The 15,546-nt window shown below is 39.8% G+C and overlaps 1 protein-coding gene across 3 annotated transcripts; it reads left to right on the top strand.

Moving 5' to 3' along the window:
* Positions 1 to 702: 702 nt before the first annotated feature.
* On the top strand, positions 703 to 15,493 carry si:dkeyp-110g5.4 (uncharacterized protein LOC561637 homolog). 3 transcript variants are annotated; one of them, XM_020051931.2, is made up of 5 exons: positions 703 to 785; positions 8,327 to 8,425; positions 9,657 to 10,280; positions 10,469 to 10,615; positions 13,964 to 15,493. In XM_020051931.2, exons 3-5 carry the CDS (start codon positions 9,690 to 9,692, stop codon positions 14,570 to 14,572), a joined length of 1,347 nt encoding a protein of 448 aa, XP_019907490.2. In that variant the 5' UTR covers positions 703 to 785; positions 8,327 to 8,425; positions 9,657 to 9,689; the 3' UTR covers positions 14,573 to 15,493. The 3 variants fall into 3 exon arrangements, with proteins under 3 accessions (XP_019907490.2, XP_034151811.1, XP_010873910.2); XM_034295920.1 differs by lacking the exon at positions 703 to 785 and adding an exon at positions 7,249 to 7,387; XM_010875608.3 differs by lacking the exon at positions 703 to 785 and adding an exon at positions 7,783 to 7,897.
* Positions 15,494 to 15,546: the final 53 nt, after the last annotated feature.

Below are 15,546 nucleotides of genomic sequence, written 5' to 3'. Positions count from 1 at the left end.
AGTGTTTTCCCATCAATCCCATTTGTGTATCCAGGTTTTGAGTATACTTGGGCAACTTAATCCACAAGTGTTTTGAAAACAGCCACATCTCTTTAAATATGGTTTTGATAGACCTCGATTTTATAAATCCATGCATTTTCTCTTTGGATGTGTTAGGTAAGTGGGAGGTCTGAGTAAAAGAACCAGTAATCTTGATGAACAGTTGCCTACTTCTAATACACGGTTATGCTGATATGCAGTTTAGGCCTATTTGTTTGTCATCATATTGATTAACTAGTCCACTAGGAAGGTTATGTAAGCAATGATGTAGGAGAGGGTATGGTATTTCCAGCTATAGCATGGCCTGTCCATGTATTTATGAAGCTAGGAAAGCAGACAAGGAAATAAGGCAAGTAAATCGAGAGAACCAGATAAAAGTGGACGGGGTTAGCAAATAATAGAATGAAACTGAGCATGGGAAGCAATTCGACCAGGACAGAGTTAGAGGGCAGGTACCTCTGGATTTCTCAAGCAATTTTTTTTTAGAAAGACTTATTTTGACGCTGTGCATTGACCTGTGTCATTAGCAGAACCACTGCTGCATTGGGCTTATTCTACCTCTTATAGCATATAATTTGTAGTCTTACCTTTTCATGCTCCATGGTAAACGTAAATGGCTACAGCGCATCTTTATCCCACGTGTAAATTAACAGTAATGGCCAAAAAGGTGGAGCTACACCTATTCATTATCGATGTGTTCACCAGCTGTTTACAAACTGGAGGACACGCTTATTTCGTAACCCATGGTAAGTAATTTGCGCGCATTCAAGAAATAACAAAAAAGGATCCAAATTATTGAACACCCGGAACTATTTATTTTAATTGTGCCTTATATTAAACAAAATATGTCCATGAACTGCTTAGTTTTCCTGCTACAGAGGTAGATATTTAAATATTTTGGATACTGAGGAGCTTCCCTGCTGCCCCCTGCCGGAGATTTCCTGGATAAACGACCCCACCGAGTGTAGAACCCAGTGGTTTCATATCCAAACATCTATCGTATCTTATTGAATCTTCAGGTAATTGAGTGAATAAGCTTCACTCAATATCTTCACTCAAACAAAAAAAAATCGACTATTTGCAATTGGCAGCTTCTAATCGGCGATCTAGTATGGATGTACAGTACTACCAAGCAGTAACACATTAGCCAATCAACGGTGATAACATGACAGTACGTCTAGTCTTAGTTAAGACAGATAACTAATGTACATTCATGGTTGTTTTCACTCTAACCTTTCGTTTATAACAGATTACAATTTCGGACTTGAGTTAACAGTAGCGTTTAGTTAATTTACTAGTGCTAGTACGGGTAATAGCGATTGAAGAGGCTACAATAATGCAGGTAAATGTTGACTGTAATACTACGGGAAAGTTTTGTTAAACAAAAAATACAAATAGTTCAACACATCTCTAACCTGTGTAATATACACTGATCAACTATAACATTATGCCACATGCCTGATATTATGTAGGTCCCCCTCTTGCCGCCAAAACAGCCCTGCCCCTCGAGGCATGGACCCCACTAAACCTCTGAAGGTGTGCTGTTGTATCTGGCACCAAGATCCTTTAAGTCCTGTAAGTGTTGAGGTGGGGCCTCTATGGATCGGAGCTGTTTTTCCAGCACATCCCACAGATGCTCGATTGGAGTCAGATCTGGGGGATTTGGAGGCCAAGTCAACACCTTGAACTCTTGCGTTCCTCAAACAATTCCTGAACCGTTTTTACTTTGTGGCAGGGCCAATGCCATCAGGGAGTACCATTGCCGTGAGAGGGTGCATATGGTCTTCAACAATGCTCAGGTATGTGGTGCGTGTCAAATTAACATCCCCATGAACGGCAGGACCCAAGGTTTTCCAGCAGAACATTATCGAAAGCATCACACTGCCTCCGCCGGCTTGCCTCCTTCCCATAGTGCATCCTGGTGCCCGGTGTCCAGGTAAGCAACGCACATGCACCCAGCCATCCACATGATGTAAAAGGAAACGTGATTCATCAGACCAGGGCACCTTCTTCTGACTCCATGGTCCAGGTCTGACTCACTTGCTCAAGTGCCCATTGTAAGTGCTTTCGGCAGTGGACAGGGGTCAGCATGGGCACCCTGACTGGTCTGTGGCTACGCAGCCCCATACGTAACAAACTGCAATGCACTGTGTGTTCTGACACTTTTCTATCAGTACCAGCATTCACTTTTTCAGCATTTGAGCTACAGTAGCTTGTCTGTTGGATCGGACCACACGGGCCAGCCTTCGCTCCCCACATGCATCAATAACCCTTGGCCCCCATAGCCTGCCTTTTTTCTTTATTGTTCAATGGAACTGCCACTTCCAAAGACATGTCATTGCTGCCCCTATCCGTAGAGTAAATCAATTAGTTAAAAAATAATGTGTATGGTACACACTGCCTTATAAGTTAGCACTTAGTCACTTTATGTACAGTTTCTTAATCATGATCAATCTAGTGCATTCATATACCTTCCTTTTCTCACTATGCTACATCCTTCACTTATCTGTGAGCTGGGAAGGCCACATAGACCTAGAACAGACATCATATTCTGTGTCACTACACTGCCAGAGCTTTGTTGGGGAGCCAGGGGAGGGTAAACATCTCTATTTTGTGATCAGTAGCTCTGTCACCATCATAAAAAAAATTAAGTAGACCTTATGCTTTTAGAAATGCGTGTTGGTCAAGCTCCAGCATTTAATAATCTACCTGCAAGCAGACATTGTACAAGCAAACCGCAAAATATGTCCACCCTGTCATGGACAAATTCAAAGTAGAGTAAATACATTTTCATTAAATAATGATTATAAAATGTAGATTTTCTGAAAGAAAAATATTTAGTCCATTTGTCAACAATATATTTAGGTTAATTGGTAAGTCTTTTGCTAATAATGAAAAATATTTGTCCATATAAAATATACTATTGTTCCGCTTTCTTTTCTAAATAAAGTCTAAAAATGAAGATATGTGGTCAAACTTTCAAACAATACTATTTGGCCCTCATTTTTTTACAAATGAATCTGATTGGCTGTCGCAGAGTATAAAATTCCAATCAAATTCAAGTCCCTGTCCCCCCTCCTGACTAAAACAATAATCAAAACATACCGGGGCAGATGAACTAGGGGGCGCCTACGGTCTGTAGCTTTAACTATTACCTCAAGCTTTAATTCAATATTGTTTTCTGGGACGAAGAACAGCTCAACAGAGGCTTTTCAATTTGTCATTAAGCTCTGGACATCAGGGACGTCCCCTCTATGGGCCACAATCCAGTCTGCTGACCTCTTGAGGGCTCCACCCACGCTGTCTGGCGCCCCCTTCCCATGGCTAGCCTCAAAGGAATTCCACGTTATTTCTTTGAAGCCATACTTGTAGAGATCCATTGAGAGGTAGAATAAATGTCCCTTTTGTCAGTACTGCTTTTCTGATGTATCAAATACTTATGTCATGCAATAAAATCCAAATTAATTACTTAAAAATCATGATTTTTTTTATTCCGTCACTCACACTTGAAGACTAAATATGATAAAAAATTACAGACTTCTACATGCTTTGTAAGTAGGAAAACCTGCAAAATCAGCAGTGTATCAAATACTTGTTCTCCCCACTGTATATATTGTGGACATGCAGCATAAGCTACCTGACATCTTTTGGGCTGCTGCTGTGAAAAACAATATGGGACAGATAATTTGGGTAAGAGAGGGCATTCGGTCTCAAATAATGTATTACAAGGCATGATTTAATTTGAGTATAATTTTTGGAACATGATCAGATGTTAAAGCAACCGTATGTAAGAAATCTATTTCAAATAATCATAAAATGGCCCTGATGTGTCACTAGACATTAAGAAATCATGTTAATTTCAAATACTTATATCACTGACAACAGTAGTCTGGCCAGGATATTGTCATTTAAAAGTGAGAGTTGCAGCCCTCCACTGATGTTGATGTTGTCATGTTGTGTTTTGGCCTGATGCGCCACCCTCCACCTATCTACCTATCACAAAGTCAGTAGTGTTTCAGGATCCGAGTTGCCAACTCTGCTCTAACCTACCCTAACTCTAGTCGGATAAATAATGTCTAACGTTACGAAATCTAAAAGACCTTGTTATAATTCCTGCAGTCACCATAAGCATAGACCTTGGCTTTGGGTTCACACATGGTTGCTTCAGACATTTCCTCAAAATGTCTTTAAGACAGCAACCCGTGGTTCTGCAAGGCATTTGCCATAAATTGCCAGTTGTCATGTTTTTTGCATAGACGTGTCACAGTCAGCGGAAGAGGAAACTACCACCCAAACGGGTTTGAGACGGCAGAAGGAGGTATATCACATGCAGCCAAGATGGTTATAGAGAAACCTATGCAAGTTCTTCATTGTATTGGTAAGCAATTTCTCTTTTTAGAGTAGCCAATAACAGTCAGGGCATACTTTTGGACCTTGTACTTCCTAACTATTTCCAATGACCACTTTCTCTGCATTTTATCTTTGAATATCTTCAATCAGGGATGAGTTCACTTTTTGATGGCCCAACAAAGAATTGACTGTCTTGGGGTGATTTGGATGAACTTTCTTTCTTGGCACCATGGAACCTCTTATTGCTCGGTTTCAGTTTTCTCTTTTGCCACCTGAGCCTCCAATTTTTCAATCAATTTTTTCAGTTTCCTCTTCAAACTCCTTTGAATGCTCCACTTTCATTCCTTGAAAAAGATCATTCAAAACGTTCCCTTACAAATCGCTGAGTCCCCTTGTAATTGGTTGTTCGGCTGAACTAGGCAAGCCTAGTCTTGTTCATTTACATCTGCACAGCTTTATTTTTTCAAACAGGCAATGAAATCCATTAAATGGTCTTTGTTTTGCAGCCGCCACAGTGGGGAGAACAAGTATTTGATACACTGCCGATTTTGCAGGTTTTCCTACTTACAAAGCATGTAGAGGTCTGTAATTTTTATCATAGGTACACTTCAACTGTGAGAGACGGAATCTAAAAGAAAAATTAATTTGCATTTTATTACATGACATAAGTATTTGATACATCAGAAAAGCAGAACTTATTCCTGGTTGGTAGGTGATGAAATACTTAAGTCATGCAATAAAATGCAAATTAATTATTTAAAAATCATCCAATGTGATTTTCTGGATTTTTTAACCCAATAGAAAATCTTTGGAGGGAGCTGATAGTCCGTATTGCCCAGCGACAGCCCCGAAACCTAAAGGATCTGGAGGGTTTCTGTATGGAGGAGTGGGCCAAAATCCCTGCTGCAGTGTGTGCAAACCTGGCCATGAACTACAGGAAACGTATTATCTCTGTAATTGCAAACAAAGGTTTCTGTACCAAATTAAGTTCTGCTTTTCTGATGTATCAAATACTTATGTCATGCAATAAAATGCAAATTAATTACTTAAAAATCATGATTTTTTTTATTCCGTCACTCACAGTTGAAGACTAAATATGATAAAAATTACAGACTTCTACATGCTTTGTAAGTAGGAAAACCTGCAGAATCGGCAGTGTATCAAATACTTGTTCTATCCACTGTATATATTGTGGACATGCAGCATGAGCTACCTGACGTCTTTTGGGCTGCTGCTGTGAAAAACAATATGGGACAGATAATTTGGGTAAGAGAGGGCATTCGGTCTCAAATAATGTATTACAAGGCATGATTTAATTTGAGTATAATTTTTGTAACATGATCAGATGTTAAAGGAACCGCATGTAAGAAATCTATTTCAATTAATCATAAAATGGCCCTGATGTGTCACTAGACATTAAGAAATCATGTTCATTTCAAATACTTATATCACTGACAACAGTAGTCTGGCCAGGATATTGTCATTTAAAAGTGAGAGTTGCAGCCCTCCACTGATGTTGACGTTGTCATGTTGTGTTTTGGCCTGATGCGCCACCCTCCACCTATCTACCAATCACGAAGTCAGTAGTGTTTCAGGATCCGGGTTGCCAGCTCTGCTCTAACTCTAGTCGGATAAATAATGTCTAACGTTACGAAATCTAAAAGACCTTGTTTTAATTCCGAAATACGTCTGAAATAAAACAAGAATTTGTATAGGAGATGCCTTTGAAAGATGGAGACGGCTGAAAACAGAGAAGAATTTGAAGACAGACGCTAACGTTGCTAATTTTCTCCTGGACCGGTAAGATTAATCTATGTTTGACTAACTTGTACTTGATGTCAATGGACATTTCATATATTCATGACAGTTGAACAAAGTTATGCATGTTCGTGCAAAGTAACGTTACGTTAGCTCATATGGACGTATGCTAACATTAGCAATGCATTATCAGAGCCCGTTTCTCTGTCCTTATGCTGAGATGCTGAGGAAAACAACATTAGCACGCCCATTATGGCAATTTGAAACGTAATTGAGACAGAAGCCTAAGGGGGGGGGGGGGGGGGGATACACCGTTCTACAGTATTTTTAAAGTGATTGCAGTACCAGTTTTGGCCACAATCCTACATACCAATAAGACAAATATAAGAAAGGAAAAAAAAGGATTTCAGTTGTAATTTTGACGGGGCCCTAGGCCTTCTGGGGCCATAGGTGGCTGCTTACCTTGCCCAATGGTAGCGACCGCCACTGCTCCCATGTCAAGATCTGGATAGATGAAATGGTAAGCTAACAATTAGTTATCGTAGTTAATGTGTTGGATGCAGGAGAAATGGGCGGGAGTAAAGACTTGTGCAACTTTGACAAGAGCCAAATTGTTATGGCTCAACAACTGGGTCAGAGCATCTCTGAAACGTCAAGGCTGCTGGGGTGCTCCCAGTCACCAGTGTTGGTGAGCAGAGGAAGAGAATAGCCTGGTCCAATGAGTCTTGTTTTCTTTTACACCACACAGCCATGTATGTGTGCGTCATTTACCTGGGGGATTGACCAGGATGCAGATTGACCAGGATGCAGTGTGGGAAGACCACGAGCAAGTGGAGGGAGTGTGATGCACTGGGCAATGTTCTGCTGGGAAACCCTGGGTCCAGGCATTCATGTGGATGTCAATGGGCCACCTGACCTACATAAATGTTGTTTCAGACCAGGTACACCCCTTCTTGGCAATGGTATTCCCTGATGGCAGTGGCCTCTTTCAGCACACACTGCATACATTGTTCGGGAATGGTTTGAAGAACATGATGATATGTTCAAGGTGTTGCTCTGGCCTCCAAATTCCCCAGATGTCAATCCGATTGAGCATCTGTGGGATGTGTTGGATCTACAAGTCTGATCCACTGTGGCTCAACTTCACAACTTACAGGATTTGAAGGATCTGCTGCTAATGTCTTGGTGCCAGATACCACCGGACACCTTCAGGAGTCATATAGAGTCCATACCTCAGCAGGTCGGTGCTGTTTTGATGGCAGTGTATACATTATTTACATTTCTTATTTGTAATAAAGTGTTTACCACACATACATTCATGACTAAGCTTGGGCTTTATATGGATTCTACACTATTGAGTCTTTCTAGAATGCCATGTTCCATTTCACCATAGTGTCGTTTTTTGTTATAGAGAAAACGGTGAACAAATCTGTCTGTACCGGTCTGTATGTTTTAATATTGTTCTTAAAAGACGTTTTAAAATAACTATTTATAAAATTAATGAGTCTTTACATTCGCTAGAAAACAATTTACAATCTCAAGAATGAATTATACACGTTCCTCTGCAATTGACATGGCCGCATTTATTTTTAAGGTTTCCTCATTACCATATGATTGTGACGCCATCGTAAGTGTTGCTGGCACAATGCACGGAATGCTTGTATTCTGGTTGTAAGAAATAGGCAATGGTGTTTAAATCTGGGTTCGAGTGGGCTTCATGCTTTCTTAACCATTATATTCTAATTTCAAGGTAAACTCACTTTCAAGTAAATGTAGTTTACAAAACAAGTGGCAAGCGCTATAACCTCCTGGCAATGTTAGTATGTTATTGTTAGCTAGCTACGTCAACCTAGTCCTAGCTAGCTAACGTTAACCAAGTACTGTACTCGTGTAGCTTGTGCGTCGCTTAATTTTTTTTTGTTACCTACTCATGACAAATATTATAATCCTTTCACTTTCATTGTGATTAGTAAGGAGGGCCAAATGATCAGATCATGATACGAAACGTTTTTAAACGTTTGTGTCGATCGCAATATAATTCTATACATTACTTTAAATACATGAGTGAGACAAGATTTCCCAAATGCTCGCTAAATATTATTTTGGTATCCAATCCTTAACCAGTTTAATCAACGTTGTAATCTACTTCATTGTTTTGTTATTTACATATACACTCTAGGAAACCCGAGCGGTTTACGAAGAACGACGTTTCGTTATTTCTTATGATTGCCAGCGTCCCTATCCTATAGGACGTATGTGATGGTAAAAATCAACACAGGTAAGCATCAATCGTTTTCAAAATTAACCTATTCTGTCTGCTTCAATAGATCAGTTAGATTTAAATATAATGCTCCACTCAAATGTACAATATCATATGTTATTGATTTAACCAATTCCCTCACTTACCATGCGCTTTTTAATATACTCATTGTGACTTAAACGTGTCAACACAAAATATGATATTACATTTAGTATTTAACAATTCTAGACGTAACAATACACATTTACTTTTCTTACAAATTATCTGCTCCTTCACAAGCTTTGATATGTGTGTAGCTTTTTGCTGCAAGTGTCTGTGTTGGTCTGCAGTGAAGTGCAATAACTTGGATATATATTGTTTACCTTATAAAAGTTCTTACACAAGGGGACAAATTCAAGGAAAAACCAACATACATCTCCTGCAAAATTGAACTCTTCAGTTCCTCGCTCAAAACTTTCCTTTTCAACTTTTTTGGAAAGGAAAGGAAAAGGTGCAGTGGTCTCAATTTGTTCCGGAGCTGTAGTGTCTCTGTAAAGATTTGGTCCCCCACCAGCTGCCAGAACAGCTTCAATGCACCTTGGCATAGATTAAACAAGTCTGAAGTTCTTTGAGTCTCTGAAACTCTACTGGAGTGATGGAGCACAATTCTTCCAAAAGATTCCCTCATTTGGTGTTTTGACGATGTGGTGGTGGACGCTGTCCAAAACAATCCACCGTAGGTTTCAATTGGGTTGAGATTTGGTGACTGCAAAGTCTGAAGCATGTGATTCACATCACTTTCATACTCATCAAACCATTTAGTGACCCTTCGTGACCTGCGAATGGGGGCATTTTCGTCCTGGAAGAGGCCCAATAATGAACCCTTTTTCAAAGTCATTTTTTTCCCAAAGATCCTTCCCTCTTGCCATCTTGATCCACAATCAAGGTCAACTGGGCCTGCTAAGCATTTTCATTTTGACTTGTCACAGAGCATGATGTAGTACGCCTGAAAGGAAGCATCTGCATTTGTTATTTTTCTCCACTAAGTTATTCTGGTTTTTCCTTTAAATTGTCACCTGTCTATATATATTCGCTGCTACAGTTTCTGCACCTTTTAGAAAAATAGTAGCCTGACAGTATTGTGGACTTCCTGCACCTAAATCCGAACACAGATGACACTCAGTCTGTAACTGCTACTTTTGAATTGTGAACTCACACATTGAGAATGCAACGTTATATGCAACATATGTGTAAATTGTCTTTGCAATAGTTTTCAGCTAGCTGTGGAAGTAAATGTGGAAAGATGCACGATATAGTCATTCTGCAGAACTTTGAGATCTACATCCCTAAAGAAGCAGAGGTGAAAACCACCCTCATTCACACCCTGCCAAACAGCGTATTGAGAAGGATGGGGGTGCCCTGCTCTCAAGGTAACAGAGCAACAAGAGGGTCCTCGCTTTTGGCCACATGGATCTCTCCAGTGGTCCTCAGAGAGAGATCTTCACCCGTCAGCCCCACAGAAAACACAGTCAAGCAGAACCTGGCATCTCTGGTGTCCAAGGAAGCCCAGGGTCCCTTCTTGATGCCGTTCGTCTCCTCCAGCTACACTGCCTTCAAGGTCCTTACAGAGTTCCTGCCCTCCAGACAGAACCTGCGGCAGGGTACTCGCACTCAGGACGCCCCCCTTCCTCAAGGCCATCCCCCATCCCCCCCCCAGGACACCATCATTATCCACCATGGGAGGATCTTCCTGTCATTCACAAAGGCAAAAACTGTCAGAGGAAAGAGGCAGCATGGCCCTGACCTGAAAAAATCATTGCCCTTTGAGGAGCCTCCACAGACCACACAGGCAGAAATGATTTACCTTTCTCCTGCCAGAAAGAGACCAATGAAAGTAAGGTTCTACCATCTCTTGATACTGCCCCAATCCTGTATTCATTACTCTTGAAGTGCATTCTTATGTGAGAATTGTGAAACTGAAAATGCATTGTTTAAAGATCTCTCTGTGAGGTAAACTTTCCCATTCTTTTGTCCTCACCTGCTCCATCCCACTCTGCATCTCTCACACATTTTCCTAAAAAGCATCAAGGTGAAAAAGAATTGCTGCAGAGCTTTGGTCTGACCCACCAAGTCCAGGTGGAGTTGTCCAGAATCTCTCCGGGGGACCTTGAGCGACAGCAGGCAGTTGAACAGTGTCTCTCTGCAGAAGAAGCTGTAATCACAAAGCAAGTGGGTATCCTATCAGCTATGCCATACTATTATAGGCTAATGCCATATTTAAGTATGCTATAAATCTCTATGGTATTGCATTTTTTAGCAGCAGTATCATAATATATTATAGAATTTTTTTGCAGCAACTGTCTATGTATATTATTGCAATGCCCAGTTGTTACTGATTAAAGCTGCAGCTTGTCTTTCTGGAGTCTACACAAAACATTTTATATTACAGAAAAATAATAGACAAGCAATAGTGTAAAGACAAATGTATGTTAACTGCAAACATTTTATTACTAAGTATCGGCCAACCGAGAACATGGTTGTAAGTAGACCTTGAGCTCCTGGACTTGGAGCTCCTGTTCCCTAAACATGAGATTTATCAGACCACATCACTCTGTTTCACAATGCACATTCTTGTGCTTATTTCAGAACATATCACACAATCACAAAATGACATTGACAAAGTGTGTGTGTGTGGGGGGGCGGGCTGATTATTGCTTAATGTATTATTAATTTTTAACACCAAAACACATTTTTAATGATGGATTTCCTTGAGCTTTCTTTGACTCTTGATATTCTCAGTCTGATCACAAATTTGATGTTATTTATGTACATAGACCTGATTGCCCATAAGATCATCTACAGCAATTTGAGATGGTAAAGAGCAAAATTCACAGCTGTGAAGCTCCTCCGGGTCTGTTGCGCAGAACAAATGCCGTCCGACGCATGCCCACAGCAAGGTTCAACATTAACAATGGCCCGCTGGCCCAGTGCCGGTAAACCCTAACGTCGGGCCAGTAGACAAAGACAATCACTGGCCCGTGAGGGCTTAATGGTGTCTAGTGACTGGGTGAATGTATATCACTGGCGTAGTGGTTGAAGACACAGCCTCTCATGTGGGAGACCCGGATTTGAATCCAGTGAGGGCACAACATTTATCACTTTTAATTCTGTGCCAGCTGAACTAGACTTGCCTGGTTCCTTTACTGGTTTGTTTTTTGGTGACCTAAACCTTTTTTGAAACTCTGTCTGTTTACTGCATATCGTTGTATAATTTCAGGTTATTTACCTGACTTGAACTGCTTACATTTAAATGAAAACTGGGGAAAAACGTGACTTGAACTGGGGCCGTGTTCACAAAACATTTTATCTTACCACTTGGAGGATTCCTAAACAGTAGGGATGTGCATGACTAATATTTTCACTATTGATAATTCCTCAGCTTTTGTCATCGAATAGTTGACCCCACCCACTCGTGCCAAAAAGAGAGGTACTAAATGAAAGAAAAAGAATGTAAATTGTAATATTTAATGCAATAAATTCAACGTTTTGTTTAAAAACGTAGTTAACAACTTCATTAACGTTTTTGTATAAACAATTAGGCTAGATATACTTTTTCTCAGGAGAGATTCAGAAATGCTATAACAGCAGCAAATAACCTAGTGCATAGGCCTTTCAATTCATTAGTATTTTATAACAAGTGATTTTTTTCAAATTATTGTTACAAATGAACATTAAACATTGTCAAAAGATGCACATTGTCATACATTTGCGCAGATACGTATGAATTGCCTTACATTAGCTAATGTCTTTTTGTCAATGTTTTCTGGCCATAACAACAAAATATATTAGACCATCTAGCCAGCTATTTTTTTTATATACAGTCCCTTAAAACTATACTTTCCAAATTAGACTATACTTAATATATAGACTAATAGAGTTACTTTACAGTCAGCATTAAATCAAACAAATTAATTGGCGAAGAGATGTGTATGAATTGGCTTACATTAGCTAACGTCTTTGTGTCAGTGTTTTCTGGCCGAAACAGCAAAATACAAAATGTATTAGACCATCTAGCCAGCAATTTAATTTCCAAACAAAATTATACTTTATATATAGCCTAACAGAGTTACGTTACAGTCTGCATTAAATCAAACAAACCTACTGATAAAATCCAGTGTATACAACAATATCCTTGGAAGGAAGCGTAATAGGAATAAATTATATAAATGTAATGAATCGCAAGATGCAGGATCTTAACAGAAATGTTAAAAATCATTAGGCAATATTATTATGATAATTTATTTTTGTTCAGAAAAATTTGCATGTCCACGTGCTCCGGGAGTAGACGATTTGGCTTAATAGATCAGGCCCGCAGCCGGGAAAACCCTTTCAGCCAATACAGATGTTGCCAGGATGCACAGGTATGCTTTCACTAGCCGTGATCATTTCCTGTACTTGGGCGCTAGCCAGATTTGTTTAGTCTGTAAGAAATAACCAGTCATTACTGCTGCCAAGTGAGTCAGTTGGTAGTACAGAATATTTTTTTGTAACATTTGAAAATGTGATAAACTTGTCAATAAATGCCATCCTTGCCGAAATGTTGACAATTCGACTATTTGTTCTCAACCCTACTAAAAGGCACTAAAAGTTCCTAGCTAAGAGTTTCCTCTTAAAACCTATTCACAATCCTGCTAAGACCGGCTTTTACTAAGGAACGGGGAGAAGTCTTAAGCTAACAGAATCGGCGTCGTTGACCCCGTTGCTACGGATGATGATGTGTTCCACGAACAAGCTTACTTACTATGCCCACAGTGATTGGCTGCTAAGGGAGGAGCCTCTGTCAGTGAATTCATCATAGCAGTACGGTAGAAGAATGTGTCATGTTGCCATATTAAGATAAGGACATTAAATTGAATGCGAAGTGTCACTGATTAAACATGAAATCAAGAATGGTATAGTAACTAGTCGTGATACGTTCACCTAATGTCAGCTTCTTGCATGTCTGGCAGCTCGTAAAGAATGCGCGTTAATCATTTGATGATGCAATAATTTGTGCAATTATGTGTCCCACCACCAACTACACTGGGTGGTCGAGCTATGGCCATGTAGTTGCCAATCCCTGATAGCAGGAGACCGCGAACAAGGATTTAATTTGGTCTGATACCTGCAAATTTGACCTGAAAAAACTATTAATAATTTCTTGCACAGCTTCAAACGAGTCTGCCAAGAAAATGTTCTTTACACCACATATCTGTGAAGTACTTAAATTGCTGTTCCTATTTCAAGGCTGTGATAGATTTTAAAGGCAGGTTTGATTGTGTACTGGCAGTAGCCTACATTGTTTGAATATATGTATGGTAATTATAATGCACTTTAGTGATTTATTTTCTAATGTGGTTTGTCAGTGTTACAGATCAAGTACAAAATCATGTCATGAATCAATGGATTCTTGTTTTTATAAAAAAAAATCAGTGTTTAATGCAATTTGTGCCCTTTATTATTAGGCAGGCCGAAAATACTTTAGGAGTTTTTATGGCTGATAAAACCCTGACCTTTTTTTTTCTTCCTCCACCACAGAATCAAGTGGTACGAAAGTTATTGAATGCCAACAAGTTATCAATGGCGATACCGGGCAGATGTCTTGAACAGGAGGAGTTCATGACCCAGGAACACAAGTCTCTGATTGATTCAAATACAAGCGATCAGCAACCTTGCTCAAGTGTAGAGTTATTGTCCGGAGATGGGATTACCAGTGAGGTAGATGATGATGATGATGATCAGGAGGAGAATCGTGATGAAGAGAGTGGTCACAATTTCAAAAGTGTCAAACGACAACAAGTTAAGGCAGAAGACCAAAGTAAGAATGAAAAAGAGGTTGGGGAAAAGGGCCAAGCCACCCATGGGGAAGAGCCAGATGTGGGAGGCCTTTCCTCGGATATGACTGATGCTTTGATTGATACATCGGTTCCACCAGAGGCCGGCAATGCAGAGGAAAGCATGGACATTCAGGTTTGTGCCACTGACAAGGTGGCTGAGTGCCCAGTCATACAGTCTCTCTCCTCCACCCAAATACAGTTCCACGGCTTTGACTTTGAGCAGTCTGCACGCAAGGAGAGAATCAACCGCATCCGGGCCAAACTGAGAGAGAGGGAGGCTGCTCTTAACAATTTACGCCCACCAAGTTGACATTCTCCAAACTGGGGTGAATTTATTTCTTAGGGCTTTCACAGATGTAAGTTAAACTGGTAAATAATAATGTGGAAACCCATACACCTGTCTGCTCTTTATCTTGCCGGTGTGATCCATTATCTTATGTGCTCAGATATTTTGCCTGAGAAATAACCCATTAAAAGGATAGTTCACCCATATTAAAAATATTTATTGATGTCCTTACCTTGTAAGGAGTCAATGGACAAAGTATACAAGGAATCCATGCCTTGGTGTAGTTTCCCTGGCACTATTTCTAAATTAGAGATGTCTAACCGGTTCCATGGAGGGTCGAGTGTCTGCAGGTTTTCGCTCTCACCTTATGCTTGTTTAGTTAATTTGGTCACCAATTAATTAAGATCTTCTTTCACTGGTTCTATTTGGTCTCTGTTGGGCACCAACTGAACAAAAAAAAACTACAACCGGCATACACTCGGCCCTTCGTGGAACCGGTTTGACATCTGTTCTAAATGCTTCCAATTCCTATTTCTGGCACAAATCTGATCCAAGTCTAGAGACCTGTATTAGCATATTTTGGGCAACATATCCAAATGAGCTTTACAATACATTTCAAAAAGTGTTTTAAATGTATTGTAAAACCCAACAAAAGCCTGTCGAGGTGATATATATGTAAGGTGATCATACAGATGTGCCATTTTATTTGGGTGAACTATCCCTTTAAATAAATCTTTAATTACTTTAAGTGCAGAAATACTTTATTTGATTATCTGATGCCACCATAAGTTAGTAAAAAATTAGACTCAACTTGTTACATAATTTATTAGTGAAAGCACAAAACCCCAAATGGCAGCAAAGGAACTAGAGATATTGAAGGCTGCATAATGTTTTGTTCATTCTCATAACTGTCGACCTTGTGCAATAAAGCAACCAATGTCTGTATGAAGGCATTGTTTTGTTCTTGTTTTTGTTTTGTGTGTCACACACAAGATGTG

Source organism: Esox lucius, chromosome 12 (assembly GCF_011004845.1).
Source record: "Esox lucius isolate fEsoLuc1 chromosome 12, fEsoLuc1.pri, whole genome shotgun sequence".
NCBI classification, from domain to species: Eukaryota; Metazoa; Chordata; class Actinopteri; order Esociformes; family Esocidae; genus Esox; species Esox lucius.
Note: the sequence above shows the minus strand (reverse complement) of the source record. Positions and strands in the feature narration are given on the sequence as shown.

What these genes read in the sequence shown, in the direction of transcription:
- si:dkeyp-110g5.4 (XM_020051931.2), top strand. Translation starts at nt 9,690, where the DNA reads ATGCACGATATAGTCATTCTGCAGAACTTTGAGATCTACATCCCTAAA. An exon ending in CCAGAAAGAGACCAATGAAA is followed by an intron (nt 10,281 to 10,468) that starts GTAAGGTTCTAC and finishes TTTCCTAAAAAG; the next exon opens with CATCAAGGTGAAAAAGAATT. An exon ending in AAGCTGTAATCACAAAGCAA is followed by an intron (nt 10,616 to 13,963) that starts GTGGGTATCCTA and finishes CCTCCACCACAG; the next exon opens with AATCAAGTGGTACGAAAGTT.